At 42.7% G+C, this 21,569-nt stretch overlaps 2 protein-coding genes across 4 annotated transcripts in view; one reads left to right on the forward strand and one right to left on the reverse strand.

Moving 5' to 3' along the window:
* Positions 1–188: 188 nt before the first annotated feature.
* ACAD11 (acyl-CoA dehydrogenase family member 11) overlaps positions 189–21,569 on the reverse strand; it is a 42,180-nt gene continuing 20,799 nt past the window's right edge. For all 3 annotated transcript variants that reach the window (XM_044455966.1, XM_044455958.1, XM_044455949.1), the window contains 8 exons: positions 20,817–20,915; positions 8,568–8,634; positions 7,938–8,023; positions 6,706–6,777; positions 4,605–4,759; positions 3,778–3,894; positions 2,710–2,819; positions 189–1,853 (listed from right to left, as the gene is read on the reverse strand). In XM_044455966.1, coding sequence (XP_044311901.1) covers positions 1,739–1,853; positions 2,710–2,819; positions 3,778–3,894; positions 4,605–4,759; positions 6,706–6,777; positions 7,938–8,023; positions 8,568–8,634; positions 20,817–20,915 — 821 coding nt within the window. In that variant the 3' untranslated portion in view covers positions 189–1,738. The remainder of the gene's footprint in view (positions 1,854–2,709; positions 2,820–3,777; positions 3,895–4,604; positions 4,760–6,705; positions 6,778–7,937; positions 8,024–8,567; positions 8,635–20,816; positions 20,916–21,569) is intronic.
* Positions 15,420–16,487, forward strand: ACKR4 (atypical chemokine receptor 4). The gene has a single exon (XM_044419015.1). The coding sequence runs from the start codon at positions 15,420–15,422 to the stop codon at positions 16,482–16,484; it is 1,065 nt and encodes a 354-aa protein (XP_044274950.1). The 3' UTR covers positions 16,485–16,487.

The raw sequence follows: 21,569 nt of genomic DNA on the forward strand, positions 1-21,569 counted from the left end.
GCCACGTGTGTTTTAGCAGAGATTTTTGGGAATGATATCAAGTAAGATTATACATTTCTCAGAATAAGGAATGTATCAATTCGGCTTCCATCCTCATAATGGCAGGAAGCCTTACTTTTTACCACTAAATACTTAGAGCAGGACTCCAGATAGCAAAATAAAAAAAAAAGACACAGGAAAAGAGAAGGTACTCAGACTAACAAAAAGTTTAATGAGAGACTTTGCATTTTTAAAGCTTCGTTCGTTTTTAGGCAACAGAGTGGCCAAGAATTGGCACTGGCAAGAGAAAAATAAATCAAGTTAAAAATGGAATTTATTAAACAAAGTCCATTGGAAATACTTTAAAATGAACAGCTTTGATATTTATACATGAGCATACTTTGCATTCCTGTTCAATTAGCTATCCCCCACTGCTAGTAGGTTAAGAAAACTCTTCGTTTTAAACAGAATTTTCTTTAAAAAATAACATTTTAAATGCTAATAATGATGTCACTTCTGCCTAGATTATACTTGGTTTTTTGTCAATTAACTTCTGTAGTGGGGTATTCCAGTTAGTGTACTGAGCAAGATGTGAGCCTTCTGAAAGCTTGCAGCTGCATCTAACACTTTTAATTGCATGTCCCACCCACAGTAATTAAAACATTGCACTGGGACACAGTGAGATCTGGGTTTTACCCCATAATCCTATTCAGCCATGAAGTTTACTGGTGACTCTAACCCACTCATTTCTCTCAGCCTGAGCCACCTCACAGGGTTGTTGTAAGAATAAAATGGAAAGGAGGTGAAGCTTATTAGCCACTTGGTTCCTTGCAGGAGGAAAAAATGGTGAAATATCAATGTGATGTTGTCTTAATAGTGATCGTGCCAGTCTGGTTGGCATTAAAAGGGAATTAGACAAATTCATAGATTATAACTAGTCATTATACCTATACATCATTTCCAGCATCAGCAGCAGTATCCATGTTCAGAAACACAGGCAGGAGTGCTATTGCATTTATATCCTGCTTGTGGGTTTCCAGCCAACATCTGATTGGCTATCATATAAACACAATATTAAACTAGACAGACTCTGAGGCTGATCCAGTCTAGCTCTTAGGTTAACTTGAAATCAAGCCATCCAAATAGGTTTGGCACTGTAGCTTTTTGGGTAGTAATAAAATGGAATGTTCCTGTTAATGGAATCCTTTAATACATTTCAAATGAGATCAGCATTGTGATACAGTGGAAGCACACCTGTGCCTTTATCTTACTGAAAGCTGGTTAAACAAGTTACTTCACATTTACTGAAGCTTTAAACAGGCTTCAGTAAATAAACAGCTTTAAACAGCTTCTTTCATGTCAGACAAGATTTTTTTGAGTGTTGCAAATGGTCCACAAACCCCCAACTGGAGTATCTCATTCCTATAGGGTGAGTTACATAATATGCCCTCTCTTAGGTCAATTTTGGGATTATGATAATCAAGCTACATGGTTGTATTTTCTCTGTTCTTGGCCAAGCCATTTGGATAAATCAACACACTTAAGAGAACTAGCTGAGATGGTGGCTGAGTATTTAGTCAAATGAAAGCTCAGCAAAAGAATCAGTGCTTAGGTACTAGGATTAGTCAAGTTTATTCAAGCTATGGAGAAACAGAGAATAGTATTGGAACTTGAGCAATTTCCATTCTATTAGTTTTGTCATCTTCCGCTCTTTAGGCCTGAGCATGTGATGCCCTCATGAGTAAGCAGAAAAATAATATTAAAGATGTGCATTCAGTGCCTTTGCTTGGTCAAGCAATTCTAATTTTGCAATATTTGAGAGGTGTACTTCATCAGGTCCATCTGCTACCCGCAAGGTCCGAATATAGGCAAACCTGTGCAAGAGTTGGAAGATCAGTTATGGATGAGCGTGCCATTGCCGCACCACCAAAGAAATGCTCTTTAAGTTTGTTCCTTAATTCTGTTCTTAATAAGATTTCCTAACAAGATTTCCTAATTATTTCACTTTCCATTTCACTGAACATTTCAACAGAATGGCCAAAGTTCAGTTCGTTTAAGCTTCTTGGTTTTAACAGCACGTTTACTCCTTTACAGCAGTTGATAGTTTTAACAAATGTGTAACTTTGGCAAAATCACACTGCACATGCTTGTATGCAAGCACAAGTAGTTGGGTGCTATTATATGAAATTCTGACTGAGACAAGGTTTTCACACTAGAAATGTTCGCAAAGACTTCAGCATTGTGAAAAATAAAAATGGCAGTTCTGGGAGCTACCATTAGGGTTTCTCAAAATTCACTGGAGCAATAGCACACGGGTAGTAGCATCAAAATGAAGATAGCTACTGCCATTGCCAGCAGTCAGTAATCCTGCTGGGGTGAACAAATGTTAAGAATGGCTCAGAGGGGCTGTCAAATTAAGGACCAGCACAGATACTGTTAGCATTCAAGGAATTTGAATGTGATTCGCCAACAGAATGTGGTTCCATATTGTGGTCTTTTGCCTACTGGTGGTCTTGAGGTTCCAGGGAAGCAACAACAAACCAGAAGCTTAAAACGCAATCGCAGGAGTAAGCAATTGTAACCCTCTGGGTATTGTAGCTTACAACCCCCAGCAGCCCTGGCCCACATAACCAATGGCCAGGGATGATGAGCACTGAAAGTAAAACCATCTGGGCAGCCTCATGGGACGTGCTTGACCTGGTGCATCCTGTACCAATATCTTTTACTCACATTTCAGCCAATGGAAAGTCTTCAGAGAATCCAGCACCTCCACACACTTGAATGGCACAATCAATCACTTTAAGGACTGCTCGGGGTGCCACCACTTTGATCATAGCAACCTGTATAGAGAAGTGAGCATTTTTAAAGATTTGTATGGGAACAAAAGATGCTTCCCAAAAATCAAAATTCTGAATGCCCAATAAATAGGAAGATTGCCACAGCTGCACATGAATTTGCTGCTTGTAAGTGCCTCTCCCAGAGCTATTCTGGGTAAAAAGCAAAATGTGTAGCAACACTCAGCTGACTTCTTGGCGCAGCTGGCTAATGATATGTCTACTGTGTTTACAAAAGCTGACTTCTAAAAACATGAAAGAAAAATCCCAGTCATGAACCAAATCATAATGAGTCATGAGAAGCCAACTCAAACAAGAAGGTTTAAATAACGATTTCTAAAACACGCAACCTTTCTATTTGTAACTCTTCAGGAGTTCCACCGTAGAGGCAGCCACAAAGAACCTCTATAAAATTATATAGAGTGACTGGCTAGAGTGTTTAGCCCAGGACCAGAACGATTTGGGTTCAAATCCCCACTCTGCCATGAAGTTCACCTTTGGCCAGTCATTATCTTTCTTGGACTAGCCTACTTCACGGGGTTGTTGTAAGGGCAGGATGCATAGGTGTGAGCCATGTATGTTTCCTTGGGCATTGTGGAAGAAAGAAATTGCTAGATAGATCTTACTGCTCGAGTTTTCTTTGTTTCTTTAACCATTTCTTTGCAGGTGCAGCACTGTACCAATCTGCCAAGTGTATAAACTTACCGTGAAAATCACAGAGAGTTACTTTGTTTGATCCAGACTGTCCTACTTGCAATAGATGATCCAGACTTGGTTATAGTTAGAGTACACCCACTGAAATTTATGGGACTTGAGTTTCTTATGACTACAGTTACCAAAATACACCAAGATGGTTATAAAAATGTGCCTTTTTATTATCCGAAGGAGCAAGGAGTTTCTGATAAGTATATATCTTGGCAAGCTGTTCTCTTTCCCCATCTTTTGTACTAGTTCGTCCCATTACCTCTTTCCTGGCCTCCTTGTTGCCCAGTGTGTCTATTCTGCTGGCTGCTTTCAGTGTAAGCAGTCTTGCCTGCTCAATAGCAATGCGGCTTTCAGCAATCCAGTGAGCAACAACTTCCTGTAGAACCATAAGGTGCAAAGACAAAACAAAACAAAGGCAATGAAAACAGCCAATTACTGCAACTCTACTAGTGGTCTCACTGAAAGCTAGTAGGTTCCCTAAATCACTGATCTAAATAGCTACAAAATCCCCCACTACATTTGGAGATGCTTTGAATGACTGAAATAAGCCAACATATCAAAACAAAACAAAACCAAGCACCTTAGCTACAAGCAGCAAAACCAAGAAGGCTTGTTCAAAGGGCTCTTCTATGTTTACAGTTTCTTCTGCTATCAAATAGTTATGTTCATAAGGGTTACAGATCCTTAGAAAGGCAAACCACATTACACATGGGAACCCGGGACTCCCCTCATTGCAGGCACAGCTATAGCTTAATGGGGTGGCAACACCTTCATGAATGGAACTCTGCCCTGCAGGTCAACCCAATTCCAATCTGGTACTCAGAAAATATCCTCCCACTACCCAGGGCAGGCAAGGAACATGTAAGCAGGCTTTTGCCCTGTTCCTGCCTCCATGGCAACTCCAAACTAGTCTCCAACTTTATAGTCTCCTTGTACGAGGGTTTCAGGTACTCCATTGCTCAGAAGCCATCCAGCTTCCTCTTGTGGTACTGAAGTCCACCATCCAGGATCTGATGCACCCTTGAGCCAGAAAAAAGGGGATTATGCATTCGGAGGGCAATATAATGTGAGAAAGAGAGAAATCACATGATGGTACAGCTTCTTCCCAAATGCCACTCGCTGAGCTGAACGCTCACACAGGATCTGTAGAGCAGTTTCCGCTGCCCCTATTGATCTCATGCAGTGATGAATGCGGCCTGGTCCAAGTCTTCCTTGAGCAATTTCAAATCCTCTTCCTTCTCCTGTATTATGAAATGAGAGCACTCAGATCTTCCATATTTATTGTTTACCTTTCTGGAAAGAGGTTTTGCTTGAGTGCTGATAATTCTAGTATGTAACAGTCAGCACTGTTCCATGGGCAAGCACATTGGAATTTTACTGGGAACACCAAAAGCTGCTGTATACCCAGCCTTTCCCATTTCTTGCTACCTTTCCCCTTTAGAAGCCAATCCTATGCATATTTAGATAGACAAGAGATCCTACACTGTTCCCAGCATTCCTCAGCCAGCATAGTTGGCTAGGGAATGCTGGGAATTGTAGGATTTTTTCTGTCTAAATATGCATAGGATTATATTGAAAGATCAGCTATGCAACTTATGGCACTCCAGTTGTTTTGGGCATATTGCACAAATGGCTAGAACTGCCAAAACATCTGAAGGATGGTAAGTGCTCACTTTGGCTTTAGATGGAGATGCTTGGAGCTCAACCGACAATATTCTGCATGCAAACTTTTACACTGCGATAATGGGGTCTATTCAGACGTAGGCCTAATTGTGTTCAAGTGGGTCTTGCACCTCTGTCCTGATAAATTTGCTCCAAGCTTCACTGACCTCACAAACCTGGGTAGACAAATATAGGAATGCACTATCAGTCTATATCTTATACATTAGGCCAAATGACGGGACTGCTGAGCTCCCTCCGACTGCACTGCTAGAGTGAGCATTCCCACATCTTCCAAAAAGGGCTTAGTGTAACGGAGATGAGCTAGAATGGCAATGGATGCAAAATAAGGCAAAAAGGAGATCATGCCCACATTAGGATTACAACTCTTGCTGTTGCCTTTACAGATGAACTTCTCTCTTCCGTATTCAGAAAGGAATTTACAGCTTTATATGTTTGAAATTCCAGTTCACTTCATCCATTTCTAACATCTATAAGCATCATGCATCAGGACTTCTACTTAGTGTGCAAATCCACAGTGAAGGAAGTAGTTAAGTGATTGAGAAACAAAGAAGCCGATAACCAAGCCAAGAAGCCTGTTTGAAGGAATGTGGAGGAGAAAAAAAGATAATTGGCTTGAAAGAAAGTTTGCTACTTCCTGTCTCATCCTCCCAGTAGTTTTATGAGACATGGGGTCACAGGGCAAGGTGAAGTTAGAGAGGAGTGAACTTGTAGTTATAAGCACACAGACATAATAAGTTGATGAATAATAACTCACACAACCTGAATAGACAATGGGCTAATTATAATGCACATGTGATGTATGTACATAGATGTATATAGTGGGATGAGCTGGGAGATATGTAGTATTTGATGGAAAGACTGTAACCTCCTACTACCTTACCCAATGAGGGAAAAGGGAAGGACTTTGGCAGACGGCTTGAGGGGTAAAGGAGCTGTTTTGTGTGTTTGTACTTTGGAGAGATTCCGATACAGCAGGCTCTCCCTGTCTATTGCAATAAATGAAGGAATCGCCTCACTCTGTTGGCCATCTTGGTTGTTTAACTCGAGAAGTATTTTCGCAGCTTTTTGCATAACAGCAGCCAGAACGGCCCTTCATTGCCTTTAAACTGTTCCATGCCACCAGGATAGCAAATTGAGCCCCGCCTCCCCATTGAGAGGGTCAACCTGCCGAAGCTCTTCTGCCATGGCTGTGGTAGAGGGCTGGCCTAAGATGCTTTGCTGTCTGAGGCAAAGGACAGGATGGTGCCCTCCATCCAGAACGGGGCTGAACAGTGGCCACTGCTTTCCATTTGGCAGTCATAACTGTGTCATCAGCAGGAAGGAATTGCTGGCGGCCTCCAGGGGAATGACTGGGGGAGGGGGGGCTACAGTTTGCTCCCCACCACTGGGGGTGGTTTGTTCATTCTACCTAATGGTTGGCACTGTGAGCTAAGCTAGGCAATCGCACCAGCGAATGTTTGCAGGGCTCCTGGGGGTTGCCAGAGAACCCAAAGTTGTGACTCACCAAGTATTAGATTGGAGGCAGGCACTTGAACATTGTAAAAATGCACTTCAAAATGTCCACCATGAAAATAATCTGTAGAGCAATGAAAACAAGAGGGGGGCTTGTTAATGAGAGGCACAGTCAGCAACAATCATGAGAAAAAATACAGGATCTTTGCCAGCAGCAGCCTATTCTCTCCGTATAGGGTTAGAGCCAGACTTAGTCATGCTTGGAGTAGACCCAGTGGAATCAATGGGAATCTATCATGCCTAACTTAAGCTCCATTCCTTTCAGTGGGTCTCCTGTAAGCATCAGACAGATTGGGTCCAGCCCATGATGCACAGCAAGCAAACATCACAAAAGTAGGTATCTAATGTTAATCCTATTTAGAGGAGTCCTATTGAAATGAATGGTGTTTAAATTAGCCCAGTACTAGATACAGCCCCAAGTTGGGTGGTGGTGGTGGTGGGGAAATCTATGCTGATTGCCATCCTATGGGCAAACAGACAAAATGCAGTAAACAAAAAAACCACTACAGAGCACTGATGACTTTATTACAGTTTTTGACCTTAGGATGGCAATGAGCATTGATTTCTCTCCTCCTCCTCCTCTACCTCCTCCTTCCTCTGCTCTACCAGCCATGTTGCCAACAGAAGGCTAAGTTCCTCTTGCTAGAGGTCTGATCACTTGTAGAGGACTTTTGAAATTGGGCCAAGCGAAACCTAAAATTACACTGAAGGCTGTAGGCAGCCTACCCCTGTATTCGGCATCCGCAGGAAGCTACCCCTACAGTGAAGTGACGCGGTCTCACATTGCTAGAACCAGAAGTGCTGCCTTGCCTTTATAACCACCAAGGGGCTTAGGGGAGATTACCCATCCCAGGTGTTTTGCAGAACATTCTTTGTGGTTGTCTGTTTTTGTTGTTTTAACAAAACAACAAAATGCTTTTAATGCTTTTGCTGTTGTTTTTATATTTTATTGCATTTCAGTGGCTTGTTTAACTGCCCAGAGAGCTTCAGCTGTGGGGCTGCACAGAAATGAAATAATAATACCACCAATGGAGTTGCCCATTTTAAACTTTTGTTTTCTTTCTCTCTTTAAATATACAACACAGGGTTGGGATGGAACCTGGCAGCTCAAGGTGCAGGCCCAGTAACAGAAATGCTGCTTGGTCCAGCTCTAGGGAAGATGCCAGGCTCCCCTTTCAACAAGTCTGGCCAGTCAAAGGAGGCGTGTTCAGCACCCCAACTTACGAAAGTATCCAAAGACTGAAAGAGGCCTTATCAGTTGGACTCCTGGTGTATCCATCGGCACTATGATCATACTGTGCTGTTTGTACCTAATCCAAACAAAACAACAAAAAGGTGATGCTGAATGTCAAGTTTTCTTTTAAAACAGCACCTGAAAATAGAACAGCTATTGTCAAAAGGGACTTCCAGCAAGAGGAAGCCTTGTACTCCCCCCACACTACTGTATACCACATTCAGCAAGGTCTTCCAACTCTTTCTATAAAGGGGACTGAAGGGGCTCCTGTGGGGAGGAAGGCAAGGGAAAATCCAGTTCTATGCATTCATTTGACCCAGAGTAAATCTGGATCCAAACCCCTTCCATCTAGTCTGTTCTTGTTGCCCCACAGAGGCTGCCCAACTGCTTTAGGGCCGTTGAACCGAAGCAGTAGGATCCCACTCAACCCAGAATGCCGGTGGTGTAGGAGCAGGGTGGAGCATTCTACAAGATCTTGCCCTGCAGGCTGCCCTGATGCCATGGATGAAAGAGCACAGGTTGTAAAAGGCCATTTTAGGTGAAATAACATCGTGTAAGATTTCTCTGTTACTCTGTGCACTTTGTGCCACAGATTCCAAATACCACAGTTTGCTTTTTACCTGGATGCAGAGGCATTTTTATGTCTGGCCATCACAATAGCAAATTTGCAATCTGGACTACCGGCTCCTAAAAGATGAACACAAATGAGACATTTTGGTAAAAGGTTATAGCACTGGGGAAGATGGCTGACTTGGCAATCAGTATCAATCAGTAGAACTTGCTTCCAAGTCAGTGAGAATATTCTGTTTAAAAAAGCAGGTAGCAAAGTGATGTAAAAGATAATGGGTTGAATCCAAAATTATCCATAGTAGGAAATGATCCAATTAAATCATAGTTGGCTTAAATCCTATCCATTTCAATGGGTCTACAAGCCTCTAAGAACATAAGAACAGCCCTGCTATGTAAATCAAATGGATCAGACAAAAGGTCCATCTAATCCAGCACACTGCACGCATGGTGACAAACCAGCTGCCCATAGGATCCCTCAAGCAGGATGGGTGCAAGACCTCTTCCTGTCCAAGCTCCTCAGCAACTGGTGCATGCAGCCAGGCCACCTCTGGTGAAGTTGGTGGCACACAGCCAGCAAGTCAGCTGCTCTTCCTGAAACCTAGAAAACAGCTACTAATCAGGATAGATGATCCTGGGGGAGACCCTAACCTTGTGTATGGAAACTTCTTGTGAAGCCAGAAATCCACCAGATTTTCCTGCCTGGCACTGATACAGAGGGCCAAACTACTTGAATTGGCTTGAGTGAGTAGCCACTGGATTTGACAACTGGCACATGTGAACCTGGTGCTAATTTGAGACACACTTGTAAATACTGATAGCAGCTGGTTCAGCAAGGCTGGCATTGCAGCAATGGCAAGATGGGGTGCCCAATCATCGGGGAGCACATGTCAGGAAGAAAGACAGGTAGCATGGAGCAGCACCTCACTGCCAACAGCTCAGCAGTTGCTAGGCAGAAAGGGTCAGCACAAAATGGTGTCAGCGGCTGCTCCTGACTCACCATTGGAAACGGAAACTTTCATTTGTAAATGAAATCACTTATAATGACAAACCATGTTGAAGTGAGGAAACCTTACAGCAGACTGTTGGTTCTCCATGGGGATTCACAGTAACCAAATATGCTGCCCTTATCCATGCTGGCTGAATTCAAATGTAACAACAAACCACCCCAGCATGGCTTGTCATTATGTGTGAACAAACTCACTGTGATGCCTGAAGGCAGCCAAGTTAACAGACCATGGTGGACAACTCATAGTTCACAACCCAGCAACGATCAATAACTAGGCTCAGACAATACAGCTGCCCACGCTGAAAGGCTGAGTGTGGCTTGACATGGAACCATGGGTTATCAGGCTGTCCAAACCCAGTCATGCTAATAAACCATGGCTGGTTAAATACAAACTGTCCTGCACCACCTAGATAGTTTCAATTGTTTGGCAGTACAGAACTATAATAAATAAATAAATACTCATGGTTTACTAGCATGGCTGTAGTCAGATAACGTAAGCCGTACTTCAGAACAACCCACAGTTCAATGACACCCCTTGCTCCATACATACTCAACCATGAGTTTGGGTTATCCTGTATGAACCTGGGAGGGACATTTCATAATTTGCTTAAATTAAAAATTAGTGATACAGCACGGGAATGATCTGGGTTCGAGTCCCCGCTCGGCCATGGAGCCAACTGGGTGACTTTGGGCCAGTCACAGACTCTCAGCCCAACCCACCTCACAGGGTTGTTGTTGTGGGGATAAGATGGAGGAGGAGAACCATGTAAGCTGCCTTGAGCCCTTTGTAGGAAAAAGGCAGGATATAAATCGCAATATAAATAAATATAAATAAATAAATAAGGCAGTTGGACTTGCACTGCAGACTTCACTGATGTAAATGGTCATGCAGGGGACACGTCGAGGGGAGGCTTATGTGTGCAGCCACTCCACCTGAGAGCCAAACCAGTCCACACAGAGCAGCAGCACCTTGTTTTTTCCTGTAATTTTTACTCTAGAGAAGCAGGGAGGCCATCCAGTTTGGGATCCTAATATGGGGGTAGGAATCAGGATCAGGCCTGCTGTGCCTGCTCTGGAAAGAAAAAGACACAGGTAGCTCCTGGAGTGCTTTTAAGAAACGCCTTAATGGTCATTATGGGATTTCACAGGAGCTCCAGATGACAGTGCCTTCAGTTTGTAGAAATCTGTTTTCCCAGTGCTTTGTGCATCAATTTTAATGAAAAAAATTGCCATGGATGAAAAGATGGAATAGAGACACAATGCCTTTTGATTGCAAGAACAGTTAGAAAGCAGATCTCCCAAAGTTTTGAACTAGCTAAATTGCCAATTTTAATTATAAGGTTTCACTGTACTGTATTAATTGAAGTAAAACTGAACGTGTTAATCATGTCCTAGCACGTGATAAGCGAATTGTCACTTTCCACCTCTAATTTTAGCTCACAGATTTTAATTTATTTAGAAATGTGTAAAAACAACAATAAAAACCCATTCCAAATCAAATGTTCCAAAACTGCTTACACAAGTTACACTAGTAAAATAAACCAGAAGCCTAAAAGACACAAACATACAATGTAGCTATAAATTTTTTAAAAAGAGACTGAATTTCAGGGCTGAAACTCAAGGGTTTTCATGAACATCTGGGATGTGATTAAGAAAGTCAGTTTTAGTTTTGCCTAACTCCAAAAAGAGTCCTGTGTGCATGCTAGGTGAGCTTTCTGGGGAAGGCATTTCACTAATGGTGTCCCACCACTGAGAAAGCTGCTCCCAGTGGGCAGAAGCACCCAGAAAGATGTCCTCAGTCAGTGGGCAAGGCTGATGCTTTTTCATTAACAGAAAAACATCGCTATGTAAATCAAATGGAGTAGGAAGAAGGGAAACAACCAAGTGCTGCAATTCCATGCATGTTCAAACAGATAAAAAGTCATGCAATTCCAAGCACTCCCTAACCAGGGAGATTGTACAAGATTGCAGCTTAAGTGGATTATCTTCACCATTAAAGAAAAGAGTATTAAGCTCAATCCAACCAATTTATGCCTTTGTCTTCTCTACAGCAATCAGTGAGAGGTAGAGGGGCTATCATCTGGTGGGACTGTACTTACTATTTGTAATGTTACTCAGTGTATAAGAGAACTATTTTCTAGCGGAAGCCACATCTGGATTAAACTAGGTTTACAGCACCAACTGAATTCTTTCCTCAGTCCTGTGCCCACCACATCTGGGGATTCTACGCCAATATCTGGCTTTCCAAAAACAATTTTGCTCAGAGCTGGGGCAGAGAAACAGAGGTTTCCTGTGGCTCAGATGCAACTGCTGATTTCCAAGAAATCAACAGCATTGCTAATAAACAAGAGTTTAAAGGAAAATATAGCTGTGCACTGGAAATGAAAGGCGTGGTGGTGCTGGAAGGAAGACAAAAATCTTGAGTCAACCCAAAAGGCAGCATTCCACAAGGAGAGATCAAAACTGCAGCTCCTGCTACTTGAAAGAAGACACAGGTCAGTTATTAATTCTTCTTAGTAAGTCAGTACTTAATTTTGAAACTTACCAAACTTGCCAGCATTTGGAAAGAGGACAGGCTTTAACAGTGTGCATTTTGTGACCGATTAGTACAATGTCCACCTTAATGGTCACAGGGAGGGACAGATTATCAAGAACCCCTGTGAGCATCAAGGTGGGCATTTAACTAGCCAGTCACAAAATCAAAGATGGGTTGATCAAGTTCCATATTGTCTACACTAGATTATCCAAGCTGGTGCCCTGCAGACTTGTTGGTCGTGACTCTCAGCATCCCCAGCCAAATTTGGAGGGCACCAGGTTAGGAAAGCTCAGTTGGCAGCACCTTTCCAGGGTTTTTAGATACTCCCAGACCAATGTATTTTGCTGCCTAGAGCAAGGGAGCCTTACTGCTGCTCGCCCAGTGCCCATCTGCTCAGTTTCAAATGTTCAAAGCAGACAGCCACTGGCACTTAACTGGAATTAGTGGCATTTCTGCAAGGTATCCATTGCTTTATTTTTATTTTTATTATTCTTATTCTTATTATGATTATGATTATTACACTGCATTTATATCCCACCCTTTTTCCTTTTGCAAGGAACTCAAGGAGGTTTTGCGGAGACCTTCTTCATTCCATTTTATCCTCACAACAACAACTCTTACTAATCTTTTAAATGGTATGCTATCTCTTCTGCCCTAGATAGCAAAAAGGTAGCTTCACCCCAGTTCACATCACCATCATAATAAAAACTTAAGGAAAATATAGATCACAGCACACCGTTGTTAAAAATCTAAAAACCTTTAAGGACTGCCTTTTGTAGAGAGGGCTGGAGGGAGGCTGGAAATTCCCAGTGCATATACACACACTAAATCAGACGCAACCCTTTCGGTTCCTGACATTCGGATGTTGAAAAAAAGGGAACTGTTGATCAAGGGAAGAAATCCCATGGTCTACAATTAGATGGATGCTGGAGGCTGAACAGTGCTGGACAGTGGGACTGCTGCCTCTCCTAGTGGACAATTGGGAGTCAATCACAGGGCTTTGCAATGTTGGTTAAGGGGAGATTGCTATAAGGGGTAGCTCAAAGAAGTTGGTGGGGAATGGAAAGGAAGCTGAGGAGGAATACACTAGAGGCTGGAGAGAACCAACCTCATAGAAGAACTCTCCGCCTGGATCAGAGATACAGTAATTTTTGCGAGCACAGCGAGTTCCTGAATTCAGATTTTGTTTCAAGCAGCAAGAAGTACATTCCTTTGATTCACTGGTGCAAAACTGGGGAAGGAGCACTGTCATGCAATGACAGCCTTACAGGTGACCTGGGTAGCAGCTGGTGTGCTGAGGGAGTCCAAATATTGTGAGGTCAAGAGAGGGAGGCAAGTAGCATGCTGAGGCAATGCAAAGGTCTCCAGGTGGAACACAGGAAGGGATGCATGTGACAGGAACTCCTAACTGTAACAGCGTAGTAGCTGCTGATTCCTGAGAAAAGGATGGTTCGCACTGATCTTCCCATCTGCAGGCTCAGGAAAAGTAAAAAGAGCGGTCAGGAAGCAGAGCTGGGTTTCAGCCAAGCAGGCTCAAATTAGCTCCTTGGAGCAGGAGCCACTCTGAACAGCTTCAAGGACAAAACGTTGCTGGTCAGCAGCCACTGAGGACTTCCTGCTTCAGCCGATTCTGCACTCAGAGCTAAGGTTGGGACAACTCTGCGGCTGGTAATGCTGCCGCCTGAATCGTAACTGCTTCGTGTAACAAGCTCTCCTCTTTGGAAGTGAGGCTTCTTCTTTCAATACAGACCTCCTTAGCATCAGAGCACCAAAAACAACAGCCATGAGTCTAATGTCCACTCACTCCATTTAGCATAACTGGGTGCTAATGGTGCGGGGCAGGACAACCTGGACTGTCAGCAAGAGGACAGGGAGTGGCGGACATGCAAGAAGAACTACCCAGAGGGTCACAAGGCCAATGCAATGCCAGGGACCCCGCTGCTCCCCACTACACAGATGGAGTCCTGGGAGCAACGTCGCAGGGCCAGGACAGGCACCAACAGTATGCACGGGAGGGGAGGCAGGGCAAACCGCTCCTCCCCTGGACAGCTGTGCATCAAGCTGCTGCTCTTGTAGGTTGTCATACTGTCTAGTTTCTGCCCATGTGCAGATTACTTCCCATGAGGTCCAGAGTATAGACACAAGTTTTGGTGCTTGAGCTACTTCTCATTTATTTAGCTTCACTGTGGTTTTTATAAGGATTTACCAGAATGCATGATGTTCTCCATATGTGAGGCAAAAGGCTCTTGAGTATTTTTTTTTTAAATGAATGCTGGGGAAACCAGAACTGATTTGTCCTTCCAAGCCCAGAGCTTGGGGGGCTTTGCTCTTCAAAGTCTGGGTTCAAATCCATGTGTATTGAATCACACTGATGTGCATTAGTGTCATCACATCTTTTTTCTAGCAGGCTTATTTTCCATGGCTAGTGAAGAGATTTCCTTTTGTTTCATTCTGGGTCAGAATTTCTCCAAAAAGGACAATTTACTTCATATTGAGGACAGAAAGATTCAGGAGATTAAATCATCCAAATATGGAGCTAAGCTAAACTGGGAGATTCATCTGTTCATCAGTGTCGGGGACTCGAGGGGGGCAACTCGCTCCCAGGTCTGACTCAAATGGTGTCAGTGACTCGACTCAGACTTGACTCGGGAGCAACGAGCAACTGACTTGAGAGTTCTGCTGTTTTGTCTCCAAGTCACTCCAGGGCTTACCACCAACATCCAATGTATGGCAGGATATCCTGGGGCAGCCTTGGCAGAAGGCATCTGCTGGCAGGCAGGCATGAACCCTTTGGAGGCAGTGTGATATGGAGAAGCCAAGGCTTCAGCTCTTTTTATTTTGGAACAAGGAAGACAGTGAAAGAGTGGGACAAGGGGAGGGGGGGTGATACAGGAAAGGAAGGCAAGGTTCCAGCTCTTTTGGGGGGGGGGCGGGGTACAGCTTTCCCATCCCACCCACACACACAGCCCACCACCATCTCCCTTTTTTATGTTAAAGTTGACTCTTGAGACTCAAGACTCAACTTGAAATTTTCTTGCAATGAGCTAAGATTCGACTTGGACTTGAAAATAGAGATTTGACTCAAGACTTGGAATAAAGGACTTGAACACATCACTTTCATAGTTTAAAGCACAATACCAAACATGTGTAGACAAAAAGAAAAAGGATTATAGCTCTTAGAATTCCCCAGCCAGCCATGGCAAGGCATGCTGGGAGCTGTAGTCTAAACTTGCTTTGGAGCATCCCTTTAAAGTCTTTGATTCAAGTATTTAAATAAGAAAATTACCTTGTATTTCAAAACTTGGTGACATATGTTTCAAGAGGCAAATAACTTTTTGGTATTTTCTGCCAGCTTATTCCATGGAACCCTATCCTAATACTTCTGAATACTCCTACTACTACTATGATGAGTTTAATGGAACTATAGACTATACTTTGTTTGAACTGTTGTGTACCAAAGAAGAGGTGAGAAAATTCAGTAAGTCATTCCTCCCAGTGTTTTACTCTATTGTCTTCCTTGTTGGGCTTGCTGGGAATTCCCTGGTGGTGGCAATCTATGCCTACTTCAAAAAACTAAAGACCAAGACGGATGCATACATCATGAACTTGGCCATTGCTGATTTGTTGCTTCTTTCCACCCTTCCATTTTGGGCTGCAAATGCTGTAAAAGGATGGGTACTGGGCATTCCCTCGTGCAAAATCACTTTTGGAATATACACCATGACCTTCAGTGCCAGCATGGCGTTCCTGGCCTGCATCAGTGTGGATAGGTATCACGCCATCGTTAAATCCCAACGCCAGCAAAGGCCTGTGAGGCACTGCAGCTACACATGTTCATTCGTCTGGGCAACTGCCATGTTACTCAGCATTCCAGATCTAATTTTTAGCACAGTTAAGGAGCACCACAACAGAATTGCATGTCTTCAGATGTTTCCTGAGAGCTTAGGGAAAATAATTAGAGTCATCATTGAAATCCTGGAAATAACACTGAGTTTTGTGCTGCCTTTACTCATCATGTTAATTTGCTACTTTGCTGTGGCCAGAGCTCTCTTCAAGAGTTCCAGTGTTAAAAAATACAAGTCCCTAAAAGTTCTTGCCATGGTTGTTGCTGCCTTTATCATCACCCAACTGCCTTACAATGTCATCAAGCTTTGGAGAGCCCTCGAGATTATCCACCCCCTAATTACAAACTGCAGTGTAAGCAAAGCTGTCGATGTAGCATTGCAGGTGACTAATAGCATTGCCTTGTTTCACTGCTGCCTCAATCCCATCCTGTATTTTTTTATGGGGGCCTCTTTCAAAATGCATATGGTTAAAATAATGAAACGTTGTGCCTCGTGGAGAAGACAGCAGAGCATGGCGCCGGAAGAAATCTGTATGGACCCTGAAGATTCGACTGGACAAACAAGCAGTTTTACTATCTAGAGAAGAGGAGATCACTGTTCCCCAGTCCACCCTAACGTAATGTTTAGTTGTTCTGGACTGATTCTGTGATATCTGAAAGGCCTTGATCAGTGAGAAAGAATGGCATCTTGGTCCGTTGGGCTTCAACCAGCAGGTCTAAGTTCATAGCTGGAGCAATCTGTTCTCAAGTCCTCTTGGGTGTTTCCATTATTGCTTTATAATACAATGTAATCAAATCATATGATTCAGTAATATATGAATAGAGGAAATAGTTCAGCTTGTTTCTTGCAATATTCATCTTGAATAATTCATTTGAGGTACAAACATGTGGCTGTGAGCCAGTTCCGATCTTGGAAAAGCACTCTGACTTTGGAAAGCCCTCCTTTTGCCCTCATGGTCAATGTAGTACTTTTTGCAGCTGGCAGTAAGCCCCATTCAATTATGAGGGTAGCATTCAATGTAGCCCTAGCACTGGCAGTAATGACTTTGCACTAGTATAAAGCAATGCCTGTGCAATGTCACTAGCATTTGTTCAAGAAAAGGGAAAAGCGACTATTTGCTGCCTACTTCTGGTAGCAAAATTCTGGCAAATTAACCACGCATTAACACTAGTACTCAGTCACAATTGGCTACTACCCATTAGGACTTACTTCTGGGAAGACCTGTAGAGGCCTCTGCTGTTAAAGAAAGGTGCAAATGGGGTGGAGAAATGAGAGAGGCACTTAAAGTTTAAAGAAAGACTTGATTAAGGTGCAGTGATGAAAAACCCACAGAAGCTCTCATTCTCCAGGCTGACAGTTTTATTGGGAGGGTCTATGGATCTGACTGGGGCAGGGGATCTGGTGCACTGGAAAAAGGAAAGTCTACTGAAGCATGGATTTCCCCGCCACCCACTTCTTTTTCTGTCTCAGCTTGGGATATAGGAGAAAGTCCCTGGAATGCAATAGGAGATTAATAAGCCAGCAGGACAGGCCTTGTCTGGTCCTTAAAACAAAGGAAACAGTGAAATACTAACAAGACCAGATGACTTTCTACTGTTTTTAAAGGCATAGGACTGTATTTCTTCCCTCCAAGTAAAGGTGCCTGGTAGTGTTACTCCTCCACTAAAAACAAAGAGAGAAAATTGTGAGAGGGCCTTTCTTTGGCAAAATTGTTCCTGTTTTCTAATACTCAGGAACTTTTCCAGGGGGGAGAGAGAGAGGGAGAGAGAGAGAGAAGAGCTAGACTGTATACTACATTAATTGCATAGTGTGTAGGTGAGTCTGGCTTTTTACTTTCGAATAAGTAGCGTGATAACTTGTGAATCCGCAAAAAATATGGCATGCATCACCAAATGTGCAGATAGCAGAGATATTTGCATAAAATTTTCACATGCTGATGTAAATATTTCTATGCAAATATGGGAATATTTATTGCAATTTAAATAAAAGTATAGTGCATCTGGCCATAGTGTGGAAGGCTGTGACCAGGTGTCCTGGCGGGCCTTGCTCAGTGCAGGTGTTGCAAATGGGTAATTGCAAGACCCGGCATTCCTTTTGATGCTCTCCATCCTTAAACCAGACTTGGACGGGACTTTTCTCTGCCAGCCCCGTCAATGGAGGACTGCCCTCTGTAGAAGAGGACACATGACCATCTTGATCTAATTGGACCAATACATGCAGGTAGAGTTGATTTAAACCTTCTCAACCACCTGCTTTCCCCCACTAAATCTCCCCTTCCTGCACAACATCTACGAAAAGAGAGACAATCTCTATTGGCATGGAGCGGGCTTTTTCTTCTTTAGTCCCTGTAGGGGGGGTGGGTGGAGGTAAATTTCTACTCTGTCCAAAGGTTTTGCTCTGACTCAGCTTGGCTCTAGAGAGATGGAGAAATCTGTCTTTGATTTCTGAGCTTTCCAAACTCTCTTCTGCTTCATATTCATTTTTCAGTTTTCTTTTTGCTATAAGCCCTACCTTATTATAGCAATACCTTTTCGCATTTGCCCCTTGATATGCAACTCTTTACTTTACATTCTGACAGTAAAATGCCAGCTGCTAATCATTTGAGAGGAGGATTCAATCTCTTTTATTTTCAGTGATTTTTTTTTCAAATCTGAACATGTTTTAGCCATGCGTAGGTATGTTTTTGACTTAATTATATTCTCAGTTATATTCTTTTGATTTTTTGCTTCAAAAATATATGTAGTTAAAAGAGGTGGACTTTAGAATGTCTCAATGCAAAGTGCAAAAGGGAATCAGTGGGCAATTTTGGTATTACCAAGAATTTTTCAACTGCTGGTATAATGATTTTGAACTTGCTATTTTTGAATTCTCTGTATACTGGGTATTATACATACAATACAATATATAAAATATAGACAAAAGTCACTGTAGATATCGATCATCTTACCTTTTTCTTTGTTTCCTTTTTATATTGTTCTGTCTTATATTTCCTTTATATATTGTTCTGTTTTTGTTATTTTCATGAAAAACATGCATACACATTTACATAAATTCATATATATCATTGTTTTCTGTGATTTTCAACTCAATTTAGTTCACTTTCAATCTAACTCTGATCATTTGCCCACTGGGTCAAATAGATAGTGAGACAGATTTAATTTAAGAACTTGCTTTTAAAATGGCAAGCATGTTCTATTGCAGAAAATTTCTCCTAGCACCCTAGTCCTGCATCTTCTCTCACTCATCATATGGAACAGGGATCCTGAGAATACACAGAGCAAAGGCATCAGACTATGGGGCATTCTCCACTTTATGTTCTCGGGGGTGGGGGGAATGACACACCATTTTCAGTTGTTCCTTGAGATTGCTCCTTGCAGCAATGCAGATAATTAGCTAGAACCTCAGCATTAGTTCAGTCACAATTTATTAACCAGAATCTGATAGCATTAGGAAAGCGGTATGGTATTTAAGTAGTTGAATGATGGACAAAAAGACCAGAGATGTGTGAGGAATTTGGGGGTGGGAATCCATCAAATTTGCTAGACTGCAACTTGCTTTCTCTCTCTCCTGTGTTTGTTTTGCACAGAGCATTTGTGTGAGTGCCCAACAGGAAGTGAGTTCAAGTGGAGTTCTGTTTCCGCACACTTGGCTTTGTGAACTTTGCTCAAAAAATGACATACGTTGGGTATTTTGGGCAATTAAGTATGTACTTTGTGTATTTTGCACAAAGAAGCCGCTAACACTCCTGTGTGTTTGTGGACTTGATCTTAGCTTAGCTCCCTTCCTACCCAGCATGGGAAAGAATGGCAAGCACAAGAGGGCCAGATTCCAGCCTGGTTTTTGCATCCCCAAAAAAGACACCAACACAATTTGTTGCATCCCCAAAAAAGACAACATCAAAGTCTATTCCTTCATTTTAGAGTGGTAACACATCCTGATTCACTCGAAACAGTTTTGTATTTGTAGGGCTGCTCAATCCAAGCCCACTTTAAAAATAAAGATCCGCCAAAAGGGAGAGAAAGGAGAAAGGTCTTGAAACTGCCGATCAGCAGTGAGCACCCGGATAGCTGTGTGAGCGGGCACACAGCTCTCCTGATCATAGCCCTCCCCCAGTGGAGAGCTGTATTGTGTTTCCATTTAAATGGCAGGAATTACTTATACATTTGTACTCACATATATAGCAGGTATGCACTGTATGCAAATCTGTATCCTCTTTGCTACTCCATTCTGGTAAGGCATTGCCTCTCTTTTGGTGATGGATCAGTGGCATAAGTCCTACCACTGGAAGGATTCTGAAGCCTAGCACTTGGCGGATTTGTTTCGTGAACATGAGTGTCCACTGGTGTCACTGGGAGGGTTTTTCTTAGCTAAATCGCACTGCAAGGGTTGATTGTCAAGGGGAATTGCACCTGGGGAAGGAATGGCCAACTCTGCTTTCCCCACAGGCCATGACACCCTCCACCACACACAAAAGATCTCCCCCTGCAAGACAGTGAAGCTTAGGAAACACTTTTTCCATTGGCTTAGAATGGATGCAACTTAATTAAAGAATGTATCTTATTTGAGATTATTGAGATAAGGGAGCAATTGGCTAGGTTTGCCTCTTGCAAAATGTACATGAATATTTTAATAATTTCTGCATGTGCATATAAAGATATAAATCAACATATTTAAATGTTATATGGATTTACTGGGCCCTGAATCTTTTAAGAGCCTAGCAGCACCCACTCCATAGGTGAAGTAAGTGCTTATACTACAATCTGTAGCATAAAAGTGCAAAGGCTTGTCAGTCATGACACTAAAACAAACCTATGTTTCTTGTACTCATGTAGCAATTGCAAGAAACATGGGAGGCAGAGAGCGAGAGGCAGAAACAACCTGTGCTTCGGTCATTCTACACATTTCTACTCACCGCTGCTCCACCATTTCTTGCCATTGATTACGTAGCATTCTCCATCTCTCTGAAGGCTGCACTCCATATTGGCAGCATCACTGGAAGCAACATCAGGTTCTGTATCACATAGAAAGAAGAAAACAAACATTGGAACTGAGGTTAACCCAAGAGAAACTGATGGCATTTTCCTCTTGTATGAGCAGTGGTGGTAGAAGAAGCATCAGAAGCTCATCCCCATCCTTCTGCATCATCCTGACAGCAGGCAAGGATGCAAAGACTGGGCCACTCCAGTAGGTCTCCTCACATCCTTGCAGGCTACATGCCCCAAGGCCCTGCTACTCAAAATATCAGGCTGATGGAGAAAGAGGGAAGGCTTTCTCCTTTTCCCACTGCCACTTGGATAGGAAGGGGAGTGTGTGTTTGGGAGATGAGGGTGAATGGGGAAGATGTTTAGGATCCATGAGGGATGGAGGGCATCCGTTTCTGAGCCCTCAGACTAAATTGGGGTAAAATAATAATTAAAAGTTTTACAAAGGTTTATTTTCTTCCGGGAGACCTCCTCAGGTAATTTCCAAATTTACCTAAGGTGAACTTAGAAAGCATTGCCTTGGCTGGAAATTAAGACAGGGAGATATGCATGTATTTGTTATGTTTCATTATTGGCTTTGAAATGCTGCTTATGTTATTAATAGTTATGTGGTACAGAAAGATGCATGATGGTGAAGAAGGAAGAGATTATTGGAGACCGGGCTGAATTATTATCAATATTTT

Source organism: Varanus komodoensis, unplaced genomic scaffold (genome assembly GCF_004798865.1).
Source record: "Varanus komodoensis strain SLA01 unplaced genomic scaffold, ASM479886v1 scaffold10, whole genome shotgun sequence".
Classification (NCBI taxonomy): domain Eukaryota; kingdom Metazoa; phylum Chordata; class Lepidosauria; order Squamata; family Varanidae; genus Varanus; species Varanus komodoensis.

What these genes read in the sequence shown, in the direction of transcription:
- ACKR4 (XM_044419015.1), top strand. Translation starts at nt 15,420, where the DNA reads ATGGAACCCTATCCTAATACTTCTGAATACTCCTACTACTACTATGAT.